At 36.9% G+C, this 23,177-nt stretch overlaps 1 protein-coding gene across 1 annotated transcript in view; it reads left to right on the top strand.

The window, feature by feature from the left end:
- MEMO1 (mediator of cell motility 1) overlaps positions 1-23,177 on the top strand; it is a 29,357-nt gene that overhangs the window by 5,469 nt on the left and 711 nt on the right. Inside the window, exons 2-8 of the mRNA XM_021545463.3 lie at positions 6,732-6,813; positions 8,889-8,957; positions 10,805-10,917; positions 12,161-12,272; positions 13,201-13,343; positions 14,503-14,579; positions 21,781-21,885. Coding sequence (XP_021401138.1) covers positions 6,732-6,813; positions 8,889-8,957; positions 10,805-10,917; positions 12,161-12,272; positions 13,201-13,343; positions 14,503-14,579; positions 21,781-21,885 — 701 coding nt within the window. The remainder of the gene's footprint in view (positions 1-6,731; positions 6,814-8,888; positions 8,958-10,804; positions 10,918-12,160; positions 12,273-13,200; positions 13,344-14,502; positions 14,580-21,780; positions 21,886-23,177) is intronic.

Raw genomic sequence — 23,177 nt, forward strand, 5'->3', positions numbered from 1 at the left:
ACTCTCTAATAACTGGTTGTTGTACAGCCAGCCATGTTTCAGCCTTGTCTGTTGGGCAGAAGTCTACATGATGGTGTGTAGTTCAGCAGGAAAGTAAAATGCTTTGAAGAACTTCAGCAGATCAGAAAATCAATGAAAAGGCAATTGTGTGCCATGAACGATCAGTTTAGAAGTTGCATTTCCCTAAGTTGGCCACTATTTTCGCACATTTGCAGCCCCTTCTATTCCTTTGTAATCCCCAGTAAAATCAGTATGAATGCTTTTTCACTGCCTTTGTACCAAATACTGTTTTATTCTGATGTCAAAACCCACTTACTCTTTTAGTAGCTCTGTGAGGTAGGCAGCTTCAAGGTGCAATAGCAGTGTGATTCTTAGATAGTAGAATTGTTCTCATTTGTACCTTCTGGGGCTTGGGGGCCCTGAGGAGTGATGTGAGAATGACTGTTCATTTTAATGAATAATGCTGTAATCCCAGCATTTGTATGCTTGTTGGCATGAGCTGGAACTTCTCATCAGCATTAGAGAAAGTGTGTGCATCAGTTACAGCTGTTTCTGCTTTGCCATGACGTTGCTGTATACATGTAATCCATTCCCCAGGACTGCTGCCCGCGGTTTCTGAGACAGATGCTGCTGCTGGGTTCATTGACCCTGAGTGGCTGCATCCCACCTTAATTTAGGGCAGAATCTCATCTCTAGTGTGTTGAATATGAGTCTCTACAGCAGCTGAAGTGGTCAGAAGAGAATCATGTGACTCTGTGTGGTTCAGACTAGGAGTTAAGAAAGATGTTCTCTATGCCATAGAAGAGTCTATAAAAGTGGTTTACTGTGGCATGCCAAGAACCCTGGCATACTCCCCGAAATTGGAATAACTCATCACAGTTTGTTCATAAATGTAATGTAGAAGTAGTGAATCATCGTGTTGTTGGTAGATGGTCATAGACAAATAGATCCAGGAAAACATAGAAAAAGCATGTGGGGGTCACTGAAATAAGATGTTTAGTGGTAGACTTGATGGTCTTAGGCTTATGGTTTGACTCTGATTTCAAAGGTCTTTTCCAGATTGAATAATTATATGATGTCTTGTAGTGAAAGGAGTTTTCTGCAGTAGCAGGATAATTAATGTACTGATTGTGAAATCTTAATGTTGTGACATTAACTGAAGCATTACAAATACAGCTGTTAACTTAAGTTCTTGCCTTGCAATCTGTGAACAACTAATCAGTGTCTTACAAATTCATCAAGTATTTGCTTTGCAATGTTAAATAGAAAATGTAATAGCTCTCTCCCTTTGGTCATTTATTTTTTTTTAGGCTTTTTAGGGGCAATCTGGATGTGTCATTATTGACTCTTTTATGACTTAAACATGGAACACAGCATTAATATGCAGACTGTATTATTTAGCATTGTATACTGAAAAAGCGTACTGGGATAATTTAAAATACACTTTCTAGGCTATTATTTCTAGCTGAATCACTTAAATACTGTCAAAATTAATATACTTCAATAAAAGAATATAGAATCAACTTTCACTGTACAGTTGGAATTGAAAAAGAGTTTTATATTTGGTATAGTTCTGGTATCATTAAAATAGGTCTGCAAATATCACTTAGTGAACATTGTCACAAATTTCATTTACATGTAGTGTGTGTTAGAGCCAAAATCATTCTCAGAGTTATGGAACAGAATGTCATTTGTTTGGATCTCTGAATGACCTAGGTACTGATGTTTTTTATGAAGCTATGTAGGTACATGTTGGTTGAGGGGTGTTATAGTTTGATTTTTTTTTTAAATTCCTGCCAACTTTCAGTAAAGGAAAATTAATAACTAGTTGAGTACTGGAGAACTGGGGTATGCAAGTAAGAAATGCCACCAAAGCAGTTTTTGATATCTGTTTCAGTGTTTCTGTTGTGGCTTCAGGTTTTCTTTTCCCTGTTCAAGCACTACTTGCAGTTTTAGTCCCATCTTACAATGTGTATAAATAGGAATTAAAGTGGCATTGGTGTAATCTCTATTTGTGTCTTAATTTTCCCCCAGGTTCTTGTTTGCATTGGTAAATTTCTGGGTTGCCTATAGTCAGATTTTGCCATTTTATTAATATTGGAGGAGAGCATTTGCTAGCAGTGGAGAATGTGCCCATTAATATGAATTGTTGGAAATCGCCTTCTATTCCTGACAAATCCTAGTCTTTGCATAGCTAAAATTTGTTCTTTATTCAAGGATTTGACTTTTGTTGCTTTGAGAAGCAGGTTTGTTTTTGTTTTTTGTTGTTTTTTTTTTTTTTTTTTTCCAAGTGTAGTCTGTGTTTTTTGAGAAATGTTTACACTTTATGCAATTTTAACTGTTGGTCCTCTGTCATGTTTCAGATTTCAGTTTGCCTAACAATTTAATTAGTGTTTCAGATCCATCTTCAGAATTGTGAAGAAAGGTGTTCCCTTAATTCCAGTTACTAAATTAATTGTATGCCATCCCCCAGGGTTTTACTATTACTTTGATTTTTCTAACACTCTGCAGGAGTAAAGACTTACTTCTTACCACACATGTTGTAATATTTATTAGAAGCATTTTTAAAGTGTAGACTTTTCAATGGGAAAAGGTAGTTAAAAAAAAAAGTGGAAGACTCAAAGGTGGCTGCTATAGGTAGGAGACATTCTTGGACAAGTAAAAGCTGTCAAGGCTGGGGACTGCAGTGTTACTGTCATTGTGTGCCATCATTACTTGCCTTGCTGTGAGTGCTGTACACATGCAGCCAAGGTGGACCTGAGCAATTTTCCCTGATGCTGCTCTAAATTTTGATTGAGGTTTATGCTTTTCCAGTAAAAAAAGTATTCACTGAGACTGAGGTTTCAGAGCAAACACTGAGTCTTCCCTACCAGTCTGAATAAGTATGTTTTCTATGTGTAATGTTGGCTGCAGGAAAAGGAGCAAAATGCCATTACATTGTGTTGACACTTGGCATATAAGCACTATAGCATCACCGACAAGGTGAGGTTGGCTCTGGAAAGAATGTGATGGTTTGGTTTAACCTATAAAGTCTGGACCATGACAGCTGTAAGTTGGGGTGTTGAACTTGTCTGAGTTGATGTCTTTGTGTTATTATTCCCTGGGTGACAATGGCATGTAAGTAATGTGGAAGGATTCTTTCTTACTTACTCTAGAGCTTTGTGATGGGATAATGTTTATTGTTAAAATAAGCTGTCCTTTTGGGCAAGATAATTGAATAAATGCTGCCTGTAGGTGTTTCCATAAATTTGCCTAGTGGAGACTTAGTCTGTGCTTACAATTATTTTAAACCTTGGCATAACTTCTGCTGGTTCTCAAAACAAAACAGGATGTGAAATATCCACAGAGGTCAGAAATCTTTAGTTACCTGTGTTTATACCTGACTTCATAGGATTGAAATGCAGATCCTAATGTTACATACTTCAGTGAAGCTCATATTTTGCTGCTTAACCTTCTGATCAATGAAAGGTCTGATCTTACAGTATCTTACTGCTAAAGTATGCTGATTGTTGCATCCAGAAATTGCATCCATAAGGTTTTCTGCCCTTCTGTCTGGGTTAGCCTTAAAATCCCTGTTGCTCTCATCCTGCCAGCTTTCTCAAGATGAGGCTTAAGCAGCTGGGACCTCTTTTGCTTCCCACCACAAGAGCAAAAGGATACATGGGTGCCAGTGCTGTTCACTGTCCATGCTGGTCAGCTGAGGTGATGCATTTTCACCGATTGTCTTGATGACTGCTTTTCCAGTTAAGCTTCATTTAAATATGAATAAAACTTACTTCTTTATGAAGAAGTTACTGATGTACTGTAATACAGTACCATATGGCAGAGCACAGCTGCTGTGATAGTGTAGGCTTATTTATATTTTGTATAACCAATTCAAGTATTTTGACTCTAGCCTTAAGCATCCTCATGTTTAAGAAGTTGGGAGAAAAACTTCTCTGAACAGTTAGAGAAAAAGTTGGTGCTAATTTGGTAACAAGAAAATTACAGTTCTAGAGTATCCCCCTTAAAGTATTTGTAAGCATAGGAAGCTGCAGGTAGGCTATACTTCTGTGAATTCATGTGGGTGCTGTTTGATTTTTTTTTTTTTTTTTGCCTTAGCTAAAAGGCCATGGATGTGTTGTACTCTCCATTCTCTCTCTGTTAGTCCTCTGGAGGGAGAAATTTGTTTGCGTATTTTATTAAAGTAGTGCAGATAAGTATAAGTTGAAATTAAAGTTTACATTAGATAAAAATTAATTATTTAAACAGGCAGCTTATACTTGGCATTAAAAGGAAGAAAATCTGAAAGCAGATGTGTTACTTGGTCCTTAAGTAAACACTGACGGAAGTTGCATCCCTTGGGTCATACAGATTTGTTATTTTACTGCCTCTAGGAAGAAAATGTTACTTTGTTAGCATGTGTATCTGTAATAGCAAACTAAGCAAACCTGGGTGTCTTACTCCACTACTACACTTTAAGATCAGAAATTTTAGTCAGATTTGACCAATCATGGAATTTTAGAATATTACCAGATGTTCTGACCTTGGTTTTTAAACTGTTCAGCAGATTACCTGATTTATCTCAACCAAGGGCAAATCGTCTTAACCACATCCCTAGTGAAAAATCCTTGCTAAAGAAGGGATGAAGGAGGGCTATGCGTAGTCTCTTGCAGGGAAAGAGTTCCCCTTGGCTTAACAAATTCTGTCACTTTTGCAGTTGTGTTGCCTATGGAGCCTCTTCTTTGAGGAGAACGGGTCAGGTGGGGCAGAGTAATGTTTAAGTCTGGGTAGTCAGTGTTGGGGAAAAAAAAGTGTCCCCCTAATGAGCTTCAGAAAGTATTTATTCAGACAGTATTTTATTTTTCTACATATTTTGGGAGAATTAGGAAGTGACAACATTTTTTAGGTGATTTGTTTCTTCACTGAAGTATACAACAAATAAAAGTGGTAATATGGTAAGAGTACTGTTTTGTTAGTCTCCTATTATCTTAGGAGGGGGGTGAAAATAAAGACCTGTTTATTTTTACTTAGCTTTTCCAATAGCCTCCGTTTTCTTAGATGTCATCGTGCTTATCTCTATAGCACATCAGCTCTTTCTAATTTCCCCAAGCAACAGAAGCAGCAGAACAAAATTGGTATGTGGTGAAATTTTTATAACATTTTCATAATTTCACAAAGTTGCTGTATTATGTGAGTGACAGCATTTGCTCTGTCACTCTTTCACGTTGTTAAAGTTGCAGACAGTAACTAAGGCTTTCAAGGTGTAATAGAAGGCTTAGGAAAATGATGATGCACTTGTTCACTTACTTCATGTAAGAAGGTAGGGCTCTTCAGAACTACAGAAGTTGTCTTTTTTCAATGAGACATGGATTTAAGTTTTGTATAAAAACTAGTGGCTTCAACATCTCTACCCTTCACAACCTGCATTTCCTAGGGAAAACTTTTTGACTCTGTCTCTCAGTCAGAGACTGATTGGATTCTGCAAAAGTTGACATATTTTCTTTCATTCTCTGTGCTTCTTGTCAGCCTTTTGGAGAGCTGTCAGCCCTTGTCAGGGCTGTTTGGAATGTGTCTGTGAAATGGCTTCAGGTAGTTAATTTGATTTTGACTGATGCTGCCAGTTGGTAGTTCAACACCTGCATGGGAAAGATACAAAGATCTGCAATGTGCATGGAAGAGGAAAAGCAGCTTGCTGCACCATACTTTACAGATAAACTCTGCTGGCATAGGATTCTATCAAAAGCATAGTATCAGCTGAAAAAAGTGCATCTATTTTCTTTGTTAATGCTATGTTATTTGTAACAATGGCAGCTGAATGAGTTTTTCTTGAAAGCTTGTTTAGTGTTTGTTAATGAGAAAGAATGTTGTACTGTATTTGCCAGACTTGCTTCCTGAAGTATAGCTTAAAATCAGAAAGTTTTCTTGTGATGGGAAATAATCAAATGTGGTTTGTTTGGTTTTGGGTTTTTTAATGTTGTTTTTCTAGAAAGCTTTTTTATCATCTGTCAGGTGATTGAATTAAGAACATTTGCTACTTGCTGAGGTACAGAACTTAGTTTAGAAAAATTTAAATTCTGGATTGGCTAGTTATCAAAGTTCATATAGACTAAGTGATCATGTACTTGTAGTATATATTGATTGACCATAAGTTAAGGTGTTAGAATAAGCATTTAACATTTTCCCGTGCATTTACACATTTTCCAGGTTACAGTGTTTTGTATTATGCTCTTATACTTGCTTAATAAATGATTTATTACCATAGTCATTGGCTATCATGCAAGTGTCTGGCCTTTGTGTTATGTCATCTTCTCATATTGGGCTCTCTTGATAAGGATCATAACTTTTTACTTCTGAGTTCTGCAGATTTGTTTATGAGAGGAAACAGTCATCTGTTAGCAACTCTTGAAATCGGCAGCCATTCTTTCAAATGGAAGTGGTGTATTCATTAGTCCCCAAAGAGCAGGAAACAATAAGTGTGTGTTTGGATGTGCAGTAAATGAACTTCCCAGACCAGCAGGTTGAAACTTTCCTGCTATAACCTTCAACTTTACAGGGTTGGGGTTTCTTTTTGTTGTTGCATTGGGTATTTTGGAGTAGTGGTTTTTTCTGTTGGTTTGTTTTTAGATTTAAACCCAGCTTTGAATGTTTAAGATGACTTTTAAATCTGCTGGACTTTCAAGCTTTATTTGTGAATTTTTGAGATGTGTTAAGTTCTTTTATGGCTTCAGTATTTCCATGTCTCTTCACAGGACCCCAGCTGAATGCACAGCTAGAAGGTTGGCTTTCCCAAGTACAGTCCACAAAAAGACCTGCAAGAGCCATTATTGCACCGTAAGTTTGAAACAGAAGTTCAGTGTATCTAATGCTTGTTTGAATGCTCTTTTTTTTCCCTGGTGATTTTGAAAAATGTTTAAAGCTAGTATTTAGCTGAAAGAAATGTTGTATGATTTCTAAGTAAGTATTTTGGATATAGCATAGAATGGCGGAAATCCGTGTGCATTTGGGTGTATGATTAGCTTGCTTTTGGTGATGGACTGCACACATAATATATGTTTGTGATCCAATAAGATGGGTCAGAGTTGTATTAATGAGAAAAACAAAACCCCTCCAATAACAGAAAAAAAACCAACTCCAAAACAAAATAAGCAAAACAGGTGCATTCCTCATAGTCCCTAAATAAAATTTAGCAGACCTTAAAAACAAAAAGCAATTAAACACTATTCAACTATCCAAAATGGTTTACTTTTGTTATTTTAGTTTGGTTTTGTTTGAGCTATTTGTCCACAGGTAAAATAGGGATCATCTGAACTGTTTAGAGACAACTCAGTTTCTTGGAGATAGCTGAGACATGTAATGACAAAAGTATGTTGGTCATTCCAAGTAATAATGAGTTGGAAGGAAACACTGGGAAAAACTTCTTAAATACTATATTTTTCCTGTGCTAACATAGCATTGTCATAATGTTTGAAGTACTGCATAATAGTATTGAGTGTGCAGAAGAAATTGTCCCACATCTGCCTTAGTCTTTATTGCAGGAATGCCAGGAAAGAGACCTTTCAGCTGCAGATTATGTAGTTTGGTTATTTTTCCAGAATTGCTGGAGTCTTCCTGTGATCTCACCACATTTTTTCATTAACTGTGCCCTTTTTTTACCACCTGTGAAATTGGATGTGCTTAGTATTTTTGTAGAAGATGGAAGAAGCCTGTAGCAGAGGGAACATTTCAGCAGGCTCTTTTGACATTGTCTAATAGCATGTCCTGCCCGTTTGTGAGTTCTTGGTTTCTTGCCTTAGCATGTATGTTAATACTTTCCTGAGCTCTTTAGAATGAGTGAGATGAAGTAAAATATTGGGTTCATTTTGAAGGTAACTTGCTCTAGGTTATCAGTTTGTGGATGAATATAGATGGATCTGAGGATACATACATATAAATACATATAAAATCCTTCAGTGCTGTCAATGGGAACTTGTATCTTCAAACATCCTGTATACCTCAGGGCTTGCAGCGTGCATCATTCTCAGTGTCATTGTGTAAAGCTGTGGTGTGGACATGCTGCTGAGTGACCAGGAGACATTTTCTGCCACTTGACTTGGGACTCTAGGAATGAATGTTCTATGAAATTAATGCTTTTAGCAGTGTAACGTGAATTTTCACTCATTTTAATGGGCTTGAAGAGAATAGTTCTTCAGGTTTGAAGGCAATATTTGAAACAACTAGTCAAAATAACTATAAATTGTTTTGGAGCACACACAGGAAAAGAGGTTGAGAAAAGACCATGTCAGACTGATGGGAAAGGGTGAAGCATGTATCTTATTCCCTGCAGTAAAAGCTAGCATGCTGCCTTCCACCCATTTCCATGTGCTTGCTCATTCTGTTCCTAAGTCATTCTTCAATGACAGAGCATTTTTATTCTCTCTTTATCTGCTGTGACATATCTGTCTTTGCCAAGACCCCTCTACTGTCATTATATCCAGTTACTGGTGTGTGGTTAGAAGAGCTTTCTCCAAGTTTGCCAGTTTGCCACTTCCCTTGTTCACTGGCTGCGCTGTTAGCATTATCATGAGCTTTGGATAACAGGCAGTTGTGGCAGTTGTGCAGTCTGCATACATCCATACAGATAAGGGAAGGTCCTTTGATTGGGGGGTTTCCTGAATCTTCAATGGTCACTGATAGTTTTTTAACTGGTCAGTAAATGGTCACTGCCAGTTCTTCAACAAATACGTGTCATGTGTGAGCAATACTGCAGCAGTGCTTTCCTACTCTTTCAGGAATTCTGGATCACTCTTACAATTTCTAGTTCACTGGAGACAAAAAATAAATCCTGAGAGATTAACACTGAATATCAACATATTTGAGATGTTAAGCAATATTTAAATCTTAACGTTTTGTACACTTTTGGTTTGCAGCCATGCAGGATACACCTATTGTGGATCTTGTGCAGCCCATGCTTACAAACAGGTGGATCCCAATATAACGTGAGTATTACAGCTTTCTTTACAAAGCCTAAGACCCTGAGGTTGCAATTCAAGTGGAGTGTTCTTGCTACATTCTTACATATGCAAGTACTAACATTTTAATTTTGTATTCTTTTTAGCCTTCTATGCATCACTTGTATTTTAAATAATAAATATTCAAATTAGATGTAACAAAAGGAGGGAAAAAAGGAATATTGTTAAAATAATTGGTAACTTACTTTTTGCAAGGGAGGGATTAATGACTTGACAGTTTATTACTGATGTTCCACTGTTTTTATAAAAGCCCATGCTAGTTTTTTTGGGTTTTTTTGGGGCTTTTTTATTATCGTTGGGAGGTTTTATTTGTTTTATTAAATCTATTAAAATACTTAATATACTTCACCATCCTTCTGCATTGATATTTTTTTAGTGTAGGACTACGGTCTGAATACTGCCAGGATTCTCTTTTGCCGTGGACAAAGTGACCAATGTGTTTATGAAAGCTAATTGTTCCAATAATTTCAAATGGACTTTTGTTTTTAACAAGTTTAAAAAAAGAAAATGAAATAAAAATCCCAACATGCAGTTGTAGTCTGTGTCTGCCTCTGAAAATTTGAGTCCAGTTATTTTTCGATGAAGAAATGTAATTTTTGTTATGTTCTACTGACTGCAACATTTTTTTTAATGACAAAATTGTCTGCAGTATTTACTCAAAGTATGTATTTTGCAATGCTAAATAAGAACTGGCTAGGCTTACTAGTTGTTCCTAAGATAACACACTGTAATACTCTTCAAAGACAATGGTTTTAGTTCTTTCTAAGCTATTACAAATTATGTGATAATAGCTCATGGTATGACAGATACCTAGTTTCTCTAAAATTTCTGGAACAATCTGCATTCTCTAGGCTCCCTGATAAGGAGTTGGTTGAACTTGCTGGATCATTTGCTTTTTAATATGTGGGATGTTTAGAACTCATCTTTGGGCTAGACGATTGCATGTTTGAATATTTGTTTTTATTAGCTTTGCAGGGAGTTTGTGTTTTAGTATATCTTGTTATAGTACTCCCTGTGTAAGGGATTAAGCAAACCAAACCCTCAGAACTTTACATGTCCCCATCCTTTAATACAGTGCCAGAAACAAGATAATATAATCCTGAATCTGAAAAGCTGAATTGCCTCTATATTTTCTTTTTCCTTGTAAGTCCTGTGGCAGGAGGCCCTTAACATCTATGCAGGAGCCAGGAACTGAGGACTGGATGAAATAATGATGTCATGACAAGTAAAAGGTTACAGTATCAGCTAAAGCTATGAATGTGCCTGTCCAAGTCTCTGTTGTTGATGCAACAGCAGAAAAAACATAACATAAAACAATATAAACCCAGCATTTGAGAAGGACTTAAAATTTAATTTAGTGAAATCTGAGTAAGGCTAATAAAGTAAATAAGTGGAAAACTCTTAATAGATGATAAACCCATAATTGTTATTTGATCCTGTATTTATTGAAGGTGCTAAGTAGTGTATTGATTCAAGGAGAGAATTCAAAAATCTGTTCTAAGTGACTGCAACACATCATTCAGCCTCTAAATGAGTGAAGTCAGACAAATTTCTAGCTGATGAGTGCCCTCTCATGTATGACCTGCTTAAGACATTTAAGGCTAGAGCATTATTGAACTGATCTCATGATAATTCTTGAGATACCAAGCAAGGTTGGGCCATGGATTGATGCGGGGTCTTAGTGCAACAGAGTAAAACTGTTGCAGCCATGAGAAAGTATCAGTTTGTAGCTTTTTATTAAACTTGTGACTCTAAGCTGAGTTGCTACACAATCCCAGTTGTCTAATTGTGGCCTTCTGTGTTAATTGTTGTAGCCGAAAAATTTTCATTCTTGGGCCTTCCCATCACGTGCCCCTCTCCCGATGTGCACTTTCCAGTGTGGACATTTATAGAACACCTCTGTATGATCTTCGAATTGACCAAAAGAGTAAGTGCATTGTAGAGCTTGGACATCATTGAGGCTTGGGTGCTGACTGTGGTACTGCAGTGCTGAGGACTTTCTTCTTGTTGGGCATTTCCTTGCTGTAAGTGGCATACAAGTGCAAAAAAAATGAACTTCTGAATGATTCTGGTTATTTCAGACATGGTCACATTATAACCATAGTGTCTCTCTTCCTTCTGGCAAGAATTCCAAATTTTTGCTTATCTTTTCAATTTTGAGTGTGTGCTTCAGGGTTTTAAAACTAAAAAAAGTGTCACATCAAATAATAACTCACTGAACATATATTCCATTCTCCTGTTAAGTGTTCTGGCTGGAAATAAAAGTTCTTTAGTTGGTTTGAGTTTTATTTCTGATAATAAAGGAACATGACTTTCTGGCATGTGACTTTCTAACTTGCAAACTTAGAAACTTAGTCCATAAAATGCCAGTCTTTTGAACTAAGTGCAATGAAGATTAATTTGATATTTTGACTTTTATGTATTTTGAGGTATACCTAAGTGATATGGTATCTTTTTCAGAAGGGCTAATTAGCACAGATGTGTTGTGTTTCATTGTAACTGTGATTAAGCAAGCTAATTCAGACTTTTTACATGGTGCCTACTCAATTTCCTTAGGTGAGAAATGTTTTGCTTTCTGTAGAGCTCCTTTATGGAGGTGAGAAGGAGGCACAGCCCTACATCAAATTCATCATCCAGTGGAGAATTTTCAGAATATGGAGATGACTTTGTATACTCTCAAGTACGTTTGAGAGTAAAAAAGATAACTTACAAATGTGGATTACTTAATCAGTTGTGGTTGTCTTTATATTTCATAATTCAGTCAATAATCAATTAAATAGTAACTAATTGAACAATAGCTCATCTGATTTTTTTTTTTAACATATAATGGACTGTTCATGAAAATAAAAATTCATTAACTGGCAAATGCATGTATATTTTCAAATGTGTTTTATTTGTATAATTGAATTTTGTATCATGACTGAGTCTTTTCCAATATACTAGTAAGGTCACTGATTTAACACGACTGAATCAATTATGCTTATATTTTAATGACTTGAACATAATTTTATTTCTGAATTTATTTAGAAACAAGTGGTTTATAATAGCACTTGGATGCAAGTAATTTTTTTATAGTGAGTATGTTCTGATAAAGATACACTGTAGCTTGCTTTTTGCACTTGAGGTAGTTTGCAAAAATGTAGTAAAAACTCATCTTTAATTCTTTTCAGTTTATGGAGAATTGTGGAAGACTGGAATGTTTGAGCGCATGTCCCTACAGACAGATGAAGATGAACACAGTATTGAAATGCATTTGCCTTATACTGCTAAAGCCATGGAAAGGTACTAGGCTGATTACTTCTACAAGAATGAACATTATCTGTGTTAAATATTTGAGCTACCCTGAAGTGCAGTAGGAAATAATAATACATTTTATGGCATAGAAGACCTTATGATGTATATAATGCTCATACTCCTCCATCCCATGATAAAAATTTTGGTAAGGAGAGGGTCAAACTAGGATAAGTTGCTGTAATTGAAACTGTGAGCGAAGCAAACACCTAAATAATGAAGTTATAACACCTCTTATAAACAGGTTTACTTAATAGAGTTAATATTAGATATGCTTTCATGAACTTTTTTCAATAGCTGATTTTCCCCTCTACTTTTCAAGGCATCTTTGAAAGAACTTTAGATAGTTTTCTGTGGTATTTTAAGTTTGCTTGGAGCCAAATTCAATAATTTTGAAAACAGGGGTGTGTTTATAGCTGCTGTTTCAGATGTTTACTTGAAATAAAAATTGTCAATCTGTGTTGGGCTTTCTTCCCTAAGATGTGCTTCATCCCTCGTTTTTTTTTTTTTTTTTTAATTGCCATTGTGTTTTGAATTTTCCTTAGAGTATCAGTATATACTTGGGTACTGTGTTGAGCATTTTCATATAAGTTTCATTTACTTTGGAGAATTACCTAACATGCACTATCTATATAGGGAAAATTTAATTCTTACTTCATTGCTGATTTCACTGTGTCTTTTCTTTTTGTTTGCCTGGTATTTTTACTTTGCAGCAGAGAGAAATACTGCTTTTGGGGGTGTGTGTTTTCTGAAATGGAAGTATTTTGAGATCCTAAAACAACATCCTAGTATAACCTTACCAAATTGCTATCTCCAGATCAATAGCAATCTTTTAAACCATTCTGCAGTTTCAGTTAGAAAGCCCTGAAAAATCTTCAGATGTTACTTGAATTACAACCTTTTTTCTTTTGCTCATAAGCCATAAGGATGAGTTTACTATTATTCCTGTGTTGGTCGGAGCACTGAGTGAGTCAAAAGAGCAGGAATTTGGAAAACTCTTCAGTAAATACCTAGCTGATCCTAGTAATCTCTTTGTGGTTTCTTCTGACTTTTGCCATTGGGGTAAGTTCCATATTTCATTATAAGGGTATATTGAATATTTTGTAACTATTTCCAAATAATGTATTTTATTAAACATTAAACATTTTAACTTCTGGTAAATTCATTTTTACAACTTAAATGCCTTCATAAAGTTAAAGTCTTTTAAAATCTGGAATAAGAAGTAAAAATATTAATATGGTAATGTGTTTTCAGTATAGAGGAGGAAATAAATGGTGAAGGTGTGTGAATTTATATGCATCTCTTTACTGTTGCAATGAAGTAATTGAAGTTGCTTGCTCTTTTTACTCTTCTTTTAAGCACCTCAAAACAACTTTCAAAGGTAATTAGCTAAAAATTCACTGGGCATGGCCACATTCCTCTGGCAGAAATAAGTTTTATATCTTTTATATGTTTTATGCTGCTGGGTGAGATAGCAGATAGATTATTTATGCTAATTCACCAGTGCTACCCCAGTTCATCTTGGTGACAGAGCTACAAAGACTCCAGAAGCCTTGACTTCTGCCCTGCTTTATAATATTATTTTTCTTTTAAGTGTTATAGTAGCTGGAAAAGTGACTGCTTCAGAAATATATGTGACACAAGAGACCTTCTTCCTTTTTTTTCCATTGTCATGTTTGGTCAACTTAATTAAGTGCATGTTTCACTCATCTTTGAATTGTGGAGTAGGTGGAAGGTGTATATAAGAATGACCTGGTTCTGTTGTGGCTAATGACCCATCTAAAACTGCTCATTGAATTATCATGAATTTTTTATTTTAACCTTTACTGAGGGTATTGTGCAAGCAGAAGTAGCCTGACACCACAGCTGACTTTGTCAAGAGGGATAGCAAAATGAAATGTTGCTTTACTTCTTCATTACAGAATTAGAGTCTAAGGCATTAAGAGGCAATTAGTGAGTGATACTTCAGTGTCAGATCTGCATAGTAGATTTCTCTTTAGGAATATAGCCACCCATCATGTATTTTTTCTTTTTTTTTACTTTACTTCTGGGCTGCTACTTTATGATTGCCCTAGAATTTCCTCAATGGAACTAAAAGGTATAAAATAAATGAAGATGACTACTTTATAAGTATTATACTTTCAAATATTTAGTAAGTATTAGGGAGTGGTTTAGCTACAGTTTTTCCCTTTTTTATTTTATACATTATTTTTGTTTCAAGGTCAGAGGTTCCGTTACAGTTACTATGATGAATCCCAAGGAGAAATTTATAGATCCATTGAGCACCTAGATAAAATGGTAAGTTTTCAGATTTGGTGGAACTAACTAACAAATTTCTTCTGTACATTCCATTTCTTTGAACACTTTAGAAATTTTTCTAACAAGATATAATAGATTAGCTATTTTGTTGAATGTATAATTTTCCTTTGCTTACCACAATAAGAATTTAGCTGTTGGTTTTAGCGAGTATCCTCCCTTTTACTGACTGCACACAATTATATTGTGGATATAAACTAGTAAGCGTAATTAATGAGAAAAAAATGCATGTTCGCCTACCTAAAAATGCCCTAGTGTAATTTCTGTCTACCCTCTTATGTATACCCTCTTATGATTTTGAAAACCAATAGAAATTATGCATGAAAAATCGGTACTTCCACGGAATGGTAGTTCTAGCTTGATAGCTGTAATACCTGCATATGGAAACAGCATTGTGATTATGCAAAGGTTTCAGCAACATCCATTTGGAGGAGGAAAGGCTGTAGTAGGGCATTGCAATGGTCAGGAAAGTAAAAGCCACTGAGAGTTTCCCTGGGAGTGGCCTTCCCGCTGCCCCTTACTGTGTAGTAGGTGGTGGGGAAAAAGCAGTACACCATGCTTCATTTTGAGTTTGGCAAAAGGCTGAAAGGAATGTTACATACCTAAAGGTCCAATGCCAATTATGTTGCATTTTCTTTGCAGTCACAGGAGCCAAGGATTTCTTTTTAACATAAGAAAACCGCAACAATTTAGTGTTCAAGACTATACTTAAGGCACCGATTAGAAGTAATTCTTCTGGAAATATGTAACCTTAAAATTTGATTTACAACTGCTTGCATAATTTATGTAACTTATGTAGAATCTTTTAGAACAGAGATCTGTTCTTATTCATGGCATGTTAATTTTTTCCTTGTCTCCTGTCTGCTGGAGACATCTCTAGACTTTCTTGCCTTGTGTATACATATGAACCTCTTTGTTTTTCTACTATTCATTACTGGAATAGAAATAATGACAGTAAATAATTTGCCTTCATTCTGCTTATCCCACTTTTAATAATTCTTGTAGTCAGTTGAGAGGCTTCTCTATCAAGAAAGTGTTGTTCTACAGAATCCCAGCATCAGTAGCTTTGAATGTTTTTACAGGAGAGCAGATTAGGGTGCATTAACAAACATTAGTCTCCCCTTGTTAATTTCTAGAAAGCTTGAAGAAAGATTGGACTTTGGCATTTAATTACTTTTAGGGAATACATTGCTGCACCACTCTTCCTTTTGGTACTTATTCACCTAAATGGAAATGGCATTTTTTTGTAACATGGAAAATCATGTCTACTGTTTAATAATTATGAAAATACTTTTTCAATCTGAAGTTTAACTGGAAAACTAAACATGCTGTATAGCAGCATACTGTGGTTATTTTTTGCTTCTTTGTATCATGGCATATCTGAACATGTGACTCCATATTCAGACGCTATATGGAGGAGGTTTTGTTTTGGATGATTTTTCAGAGATTTATTGCTAGCAATATCACAGAGCTCTCCCTGCCACATTATTCCAGTTTTTGGAAGTTTGTTCAATTTTATGTCCCACTTGACTACTTCTCATTTCCTTAGATAAGTATTGGATTTTTTCATGTGATTTGATGTGCTAAACAAACTTGTACTTTGGTGACCAGTAGGCCTCTAGACTGACAAAATAGCATCAAGATAGAGACAAAACTGTACTAAAACTGGCTTAATTTTATTTTATGATTTTATTTCATTTTCATTTTATTGGCTCTAACTAGGGAAGCAATCAGCTGACCACATTATAAGCAGGAAGGTATTCTTGGGCAAGATGAAGTCAATTTTCCTTAGAAATGCCTTTGGGAATTGATGGCCTCTTCCTTAATTGGACTGGACCTTACATATAAACGTATTTTCTCACTTAGTGTATAAAAACGGCTGAACGCTTTGGGCATTGAAGTTTAGAGCCATTAGACTCCAGCATAAAACAAATACAGAGTAAGAAATATTGCTGGGCAGACCTCAGTTTCTCCATGGTAATTGTTTATCTGACAACTGTGACTACAGCCAACTTCGTGATGTAATGGCAAAAGGAGGAAATAGCCTTGTGGTTAGAAGGGGTACCTTAGGGGAGAACCTTCAAATGAAGAGTTGTAACTGAGCAGATGATGTGCATTAGTTTGTCTATCATAACCTGAAACACACTATCTTTTTACATAAAGTGGGGCAAGTATTTTGTAAGACATTGTTGACAAGTAATGGTTTTTGATTGATTAGACTGAAAATGCAGATTACTCACTTCAATCTTCACTGCACTGCTCATTTTATATCAGCATAAATTTGGTATGGGATACTTTACACCTCACTTGAGTCAATGGGAGGATTGTGTTACCCTGAATGCTGATGGGGGAAAATGCAGGCACTGAGCAGTGCTGTGCAGGAGTAGCCAGTACTTGGTCCATGAAAAATGCTCAGCACCCATGGCTTCTCAGATACCTCTAATGACCTGCAGAATTCCGGTGGCTTCTGCAATGCTGCTGCAGTGTGCCAGGACCTTCCACAGTGCTCCAGCCTGGGCAGGCTTCTTAGGCTGGTATAATGTAAGATTAGGAGTCTGTGCCTGGATGCCCAGGTGTCTTGGTTTGACAAGACAGGAGTCTGTGAAGGAGGGCTAAAGCCTCCTGTGCAATGGAGAAGGTAAACCCCCTCCCTCCGAATTACTAGGATTTTTAAATTAAAAGGCTCTCAGGCAAAGATATGGGAATGGCAGTAACAATTCTTTACTAGGAGAAAACTAGATAACAATTTAAAAAGGCAAATGCAATCGGTACAAACAAAACTAGTGAAAAAAAAAAAGTCCACAACCTGAGGATTCGGGGTGTTGGTAGCAGTCCGGTTGGGATGATTGCTCCTCTTGCAGTGGCTGATGAATTGCAGCTGAAGTGGTGATCTTTAGAAGGGTATAGTTTTCTCTGAAGATCTGGTGGCAGTGGGGCCGGTCTTCCTCTGCGCCGGAGCTGCCTCTGAGCTCCGCCGCCGCTGCCTCACCGCGCTCCAGCCGCTTCTCTGGGAATCGCGCCGAAGGAGCTGCTTCTCCGCGAAATCCCGCAAAGAGAGAGAGAAGCAGCTCTCTCTCTCTTTACGGGACTCCCAGAGAAGCAGCTCTCTCTTTGCGGGACTCCCAGAGAAGCAGCTCTCTCTTTACGGGATTTCCCAGAGAAGCAGCTCTCTCTCTCTTTGCGGGACTCCCAGAGAAGCAGCTCTCTCTCTCTTTACGGGATTTCCCAGAGAAGCAGCTCTCTCTCTCTTTGCGGGATTTCCCAGAGAAGCAGCTCCTTCGGCGCGATTCCCAGAGAAGCAGCTGGAGCGCGCTGAGGCGACGGCGGCGGAGCTCGGAGGCAACCCCGGCGCAGAGGAAGACCGGCCCAACTGCCACCAGATCTTCAGAGAAAACTATACCCTTCTAAAGATCACCACTGCAGCTGCAATTCATCAGCCACTGCAAGAGGAGCAATCATCCCAACCGGACTGCTACCAACACCCCGAATCCTCAGGTTGTGGACTTTTTTTTTTCACTAGTTTTGTTTGTACCGATTGCATTTGCCTTTTTAAATTGTTATCTAGTTTTCTCCTAGTAAAGAATTGTTACTGCCATTCCCATATCTTTGCCTGAGAGCCTTTTAATTTAAAAATCCTAGTAATTCGGAGGGAGGGGGTTTACCTTCTCCATTGCACAGGAGGCTTTAGCCCTCCTTCACAGACTCCTGTCTTGTCAAACCAAGACAGATTTTGGCGCCCAACGTGGGGCTCGAGGGCATTGAGAGGGAAAAAGGATTAACGGTTCTTAAGTAATTTGGTTTTTTGTTGTGTGTAGAAACATCTTAAGCATCACCATGTGGTCTAGTTTACCTTGGTTTGGGTGGCATGTGACCGTAGCTATACTTTTTCCATTTGCAGACCCTTATCTAAAAATGGGTCCTATAACTAAGGCTACTGTGTCTGTTATCAAGTTTGGCTTCTGGGTTAATTGGGTGAGGAATTCATGGATCTTTAATTTCCTCTGGAAGGCAGGTACATGGATTCATAACTATCACACACTAACTGTATATTTTTGGGGTTACTTTAATAACGGTACCTATTGCGAGGAAATAGCACCTGGGGAAACTTTCTCCCAACCTTTTAACCATCTTTTTGGGTCTGCTCCACCAGTTCTCAAAGGGTTAAGATCCTTTCTAAGTGCTAATGATACCATACAATGGGATGGTGTTACGTTACCAGCCCTGCATTGAATCAGTCAATGGCCCATTAACAAACCATTACCTCTTTGGAGCAAACCATTGTTCTTGGAAAAGATAACAAACCTGCCCAACCTTCAACAGATGGCAAATAGAATACAAGCTTATCTTACAAACCAGGACACCAGGTCCCTGTTCTCTGTGCCTAGACAGTAATTTTCCTGGTGGTTATTTGTTGTGTAGTCTGAATGACTCACACATGCAAAGATAGTTAGGCTGGATAGTACTAAGACCAAGTTTGTTTCCATTTCCATTAGAGTCCCGTTAGTTTAGATCTTGAAATGTGAAGGAACAGCTGAAATAACTGATAACAAACTTTAATGTGACCAGCCAAAGCATTATTGGCATAGAGTATAAAATAAGTCTATATTTTGTTTGAGGGAGTTTTTGTTTGCTTGTTTTGGGATATATGTGTGGGGTTATTATTTTTTAAAGTTTATTTGTAAGCTTAAGGGATGATATTTGAAAATGTAACTTTGTGATCATGTTAATTGCACTATGCTAGGCTATTTTTGATGCCATTAACAGTATCTGGGTAACTGAGGTATGCAATTTCTACACGATGCCATAATGACCATGTGATAAACTGTGTAACTGTGCTTACACTTTTGTCATGTGTGTTTTAACTCTGTTCTGAGCCATGCCTAGCTGAGTTGTTTAAAATACTGAACATTATTAGCTTCATATACCTCTGTTTTTTATAAAACACAACCTGGCAAAAATTTTTTCTTTGTTCCTCAACACCATTTTAGACTGAGAAACAAGGTTGATAGTCTTTGTTCCTCTGCCACAAGGATTTTTAAATCCAAAAGATTGAAAAGTTCAGTTCAACTAATGCTTATAGGACATCTTGTTTGTACCAATTGCCTATAGATTTTTTTCATCTCTGATGTATAGAACTCTTAGAATTTTCTGGGATTAATTGCATAGCTGTAAATGTTTTGCAGTGCTGAACTGTGCATTGAAATAAGCTTACTAGGCATTCTCATAAATCCATGTCCATTCATTTGAGACAAATGCTCAAATGCCTCTGCCCAGTATGTTCCAGTGTCTTACAACTGTAAAATGAGTCTCTCAATTGAGCAGCCATTTCCATGTTTTTAAAAGGTCATGAAAGGGTTTTACAAACAGATAAAATATATTCTCATGAACTGTTCAGTATCTGAGTAAATGCCTTATATATCTTAGTTTCACTTGAGTATGTAGTCAAGTTTAGTTCTGCTTTCTTTAGCTATATATTGACATAGTAAATGGATGGTTGAAATATATGCTTTGGAAACTTTGGAAATGCAATGGTATCTATGTAATCACTGCTAGTTAGAAAATAGCTACCATTATTTTTTTTTTTTTTTGGCACTCATTTAGGCTCTGTAGATCTGGAGTGATTAACAGCTGTCATTACTGGCCAGGGGTCCAAAAATTCTCTCCATGAATCCAGAAGAACTGAGCTTTTACCACCAATTGGCCAGCTTTTTTTTTTTGCTGTTGTTTGTTTTTCATAAAACATATTTCTTTATTAATTAATCTTATGTGTGTTTCTATTCAAAAGTACACAAGGGTAGTAGTTATCATTGCTGTTTGTAATTTTCCCAGCTCTCCTGGGAATCTTCTGTTCCTCCATTGTAAGCAGTGATCCAGCCTGAATAATTAGCTGGTATCTGCCAGATCATCCAATGCCCTTGCACAGTGTTGTGGATAATTCACTCTTGAGGTGGAGACTTCAGACTGACTTCTTCCTGCATTGTGGCTTTTATCACACAAAAGTAGGGGAAAAGAGCTGGGACAAATACAGAAATCTTAGAAGAAATTGTCTCGTTTTCTAGTATCATCCTCCAGTTATTCCCGTGTTTTTTCCTAGTCTCTAAGGAAGAAGTTACTGTTTCACCAACAGAAGCAGCATAACTATGTATTTTATTGAGTTAGTGGCTGTCTGTAGCTCATTTCCCTGGTGAAGGGAATTAATAATTTTCTGAGGAAAGAAAAAAATAAGTGGGTGAAGTCTAATACAGGCAAAAGAGCAAACCCATGAAGAAACTAAGACAATAATTGCTTTACACTTATTTTTAAACTACTTTCATGGTGTTTGATCTGCTTTATGGGATGGGGTAAGAGTAGACTAGAACTGGAGTTGTAGGATTCTTTTTGCTTTTAAGAATGCAAATGTTTGTATATGTGTATGTAAGGTTTGGTTTTCCACACGTGTGCGAGTATCCTTAGCATGACTCCATGGGATCGTGGATCTCTTTTTCAACGGAGGAAAGGATGTATACATGTGACTGTCTCATGTAAAGTAGAAACACCATCTCCCAGTTCTTATATTTTTTTGTTGTGCACCAACTTGATAGTGCTTTAGAGATGTTTTGGATCTGATTTGTATGCTCTGAGCAAATGGCCAGGCCATGCCCAGATCAACTGCCTTGCATGCCTGATATGTCCAGGATACATCACACTTGTTATGCACGTGAATTGCATGTGTATAATGTTGGTTTTATCTAGGATTTTTTGACATCTGGAAGTCCCAGACAAGTGCTTGGCCCTGAACTTTGTTACCAGGGAGAGCAGATGGAATCACAACTTCTTCCTGCTTTGCCCTTCTAGTAAATTTGCCTGGTTATAGCTGTACCAAATCTTATGGAAGTAGGGCAGTCTTGGATGGTGGGGATCAACTAGTCTTCAGAGGTTTTTTAACATGAGCTTAGCTGGTATTTGCAAAGATAACTTCACAGATCTGTGGATTAATGACAGCTTTGGAAGACCTCCTGCACTTTTAGTTTGGCAAGGAATGGAAACAAGATTACTACAAGCTAGAGCTCATGTGCTGAGATTCGCTTAATATCCTTGGTTCAAAGCAAGAGTTTTTCCTCCTGCTCTGTTGTAACAAATAGATGATGTATAAACACCTGCTTGTGAATGTGTAATGTAATTATTGCTATCAATTCTTTTTCAGGGTATGAGCATTATAGAGCAGCTAGATCCTGTATCTTTTAGCAATTACTTGAAGAAATACCATAACACAATATGTGGAAGACATCCTATTGGAGTGCTATTAAATGTAAGTAACTGTTGATTTGTTGAAAAATGTAGCTTCTGGGAAAATGTTTTGCATTTGTAAAACACAAGATTGCTGTGGTATTCGTTAGTTCTAAAGTGTCATACCTTGAATTAATTTATTTTCTAATAATTCTCAGTTTGGTCTCTGATTTTTGTGTCTTGCATATAGACAAATGTAAGCTCTCGAAAGGGCTGAGGGTTTTCAGTTCCCTAAGGGTGATGAGATAGCACATTCCTTTTGAATTTCAATGAAATGCAATCATTCACTTTCTCTTGGCCCTAAATAAATAAACAAATAAATCCATCTCCCTGAAGAAGTATGTACTTACTCTTTTGAGTCAGTACTTATGAATGTGTATTTATTTTCTCTATATTGCTATTAGCTAGCTATTGTGCCTTGTGATGTCCAGCAGTGTTTTTCAGTTTTGAAAATATGGTGAGAGATGACTTCTGTAACTATTAGTGCACCATTAACTCATAAATTAACAGCAGTTAGAATTCAGATTACTTTCTGCTTACCGAATTCTGCTTTGGTGATGCAGTGCAGACATAAACCTGGCTTAACTTAGTTGTCTAAATTTGGTTGCAGCTGCTTTATGGCACTGGTTGAGTGCTGGAGATTTGTCATATTGCTTGAATGAATCTCACTGTATTTTTACTGTAATTCAAATCTGAAACAGCAAGCTTGTTAATTTTTTTAGAAGGGAAAAACTTGATTCACTGGAAATGTAGTCTGAATGGAGAGCATAGAAAGGAACCTTTTAAAGTGGAGTCCATAAAAGTTTGTATGAGCATTATCAATATTGGGGGTGCATGTAGCAAAGTTCAGTGCTATGACAACTCTGCAAATATACTCTCAGATAATTATTAGTTTTGCAGTGAATCACAGCTAAATTCTGTTTACTGACTTTTGCCAATTGTCACGCGTTAATAAATTACCTTTGTACCTTCTTTCTCCTTGATGGAAGAAATAGAATCTGAAAAGTTTTATTAGTGGTGGGTTCTTTTCTGTTGCATCTGTGTTTCTGTATAAATTCCCCATGGAACTGGAAGGATTGTTTTTAAATGAGGTCTCATGAAAGGTTCAGCGTTGCTTTAGAGAACTGCATGGATGTACACAATGCAGTGGGGGAAGGGTCAGTGAATGAAACAACACAGAAATGGGCTAGATCCACTAGTTACTAGGAGGTGCTTATATAATGAGATTATGAGAGATGGTGCAAGGACCTTTGTGACCTAGGAAATATAATTTCACTGATACCTTTTTTTAAACAGCTCTTTTTCCCTCCTCAG

This window comes from Lonchura striata, chromosome 3, assembly GCF_050655825.1.
Source record: "Lonchura striata isolate lonStrDom1 chromosome 3, ASM5065582v1, whole genome shotgun sequence".
Classification (NCBI taxonomy): domain Eukaryota; kingdom Metazoa; phylum Chordata; class Aves; order Passeriformes; family Estrildidae; genus Lonchura; species Lonchura striata.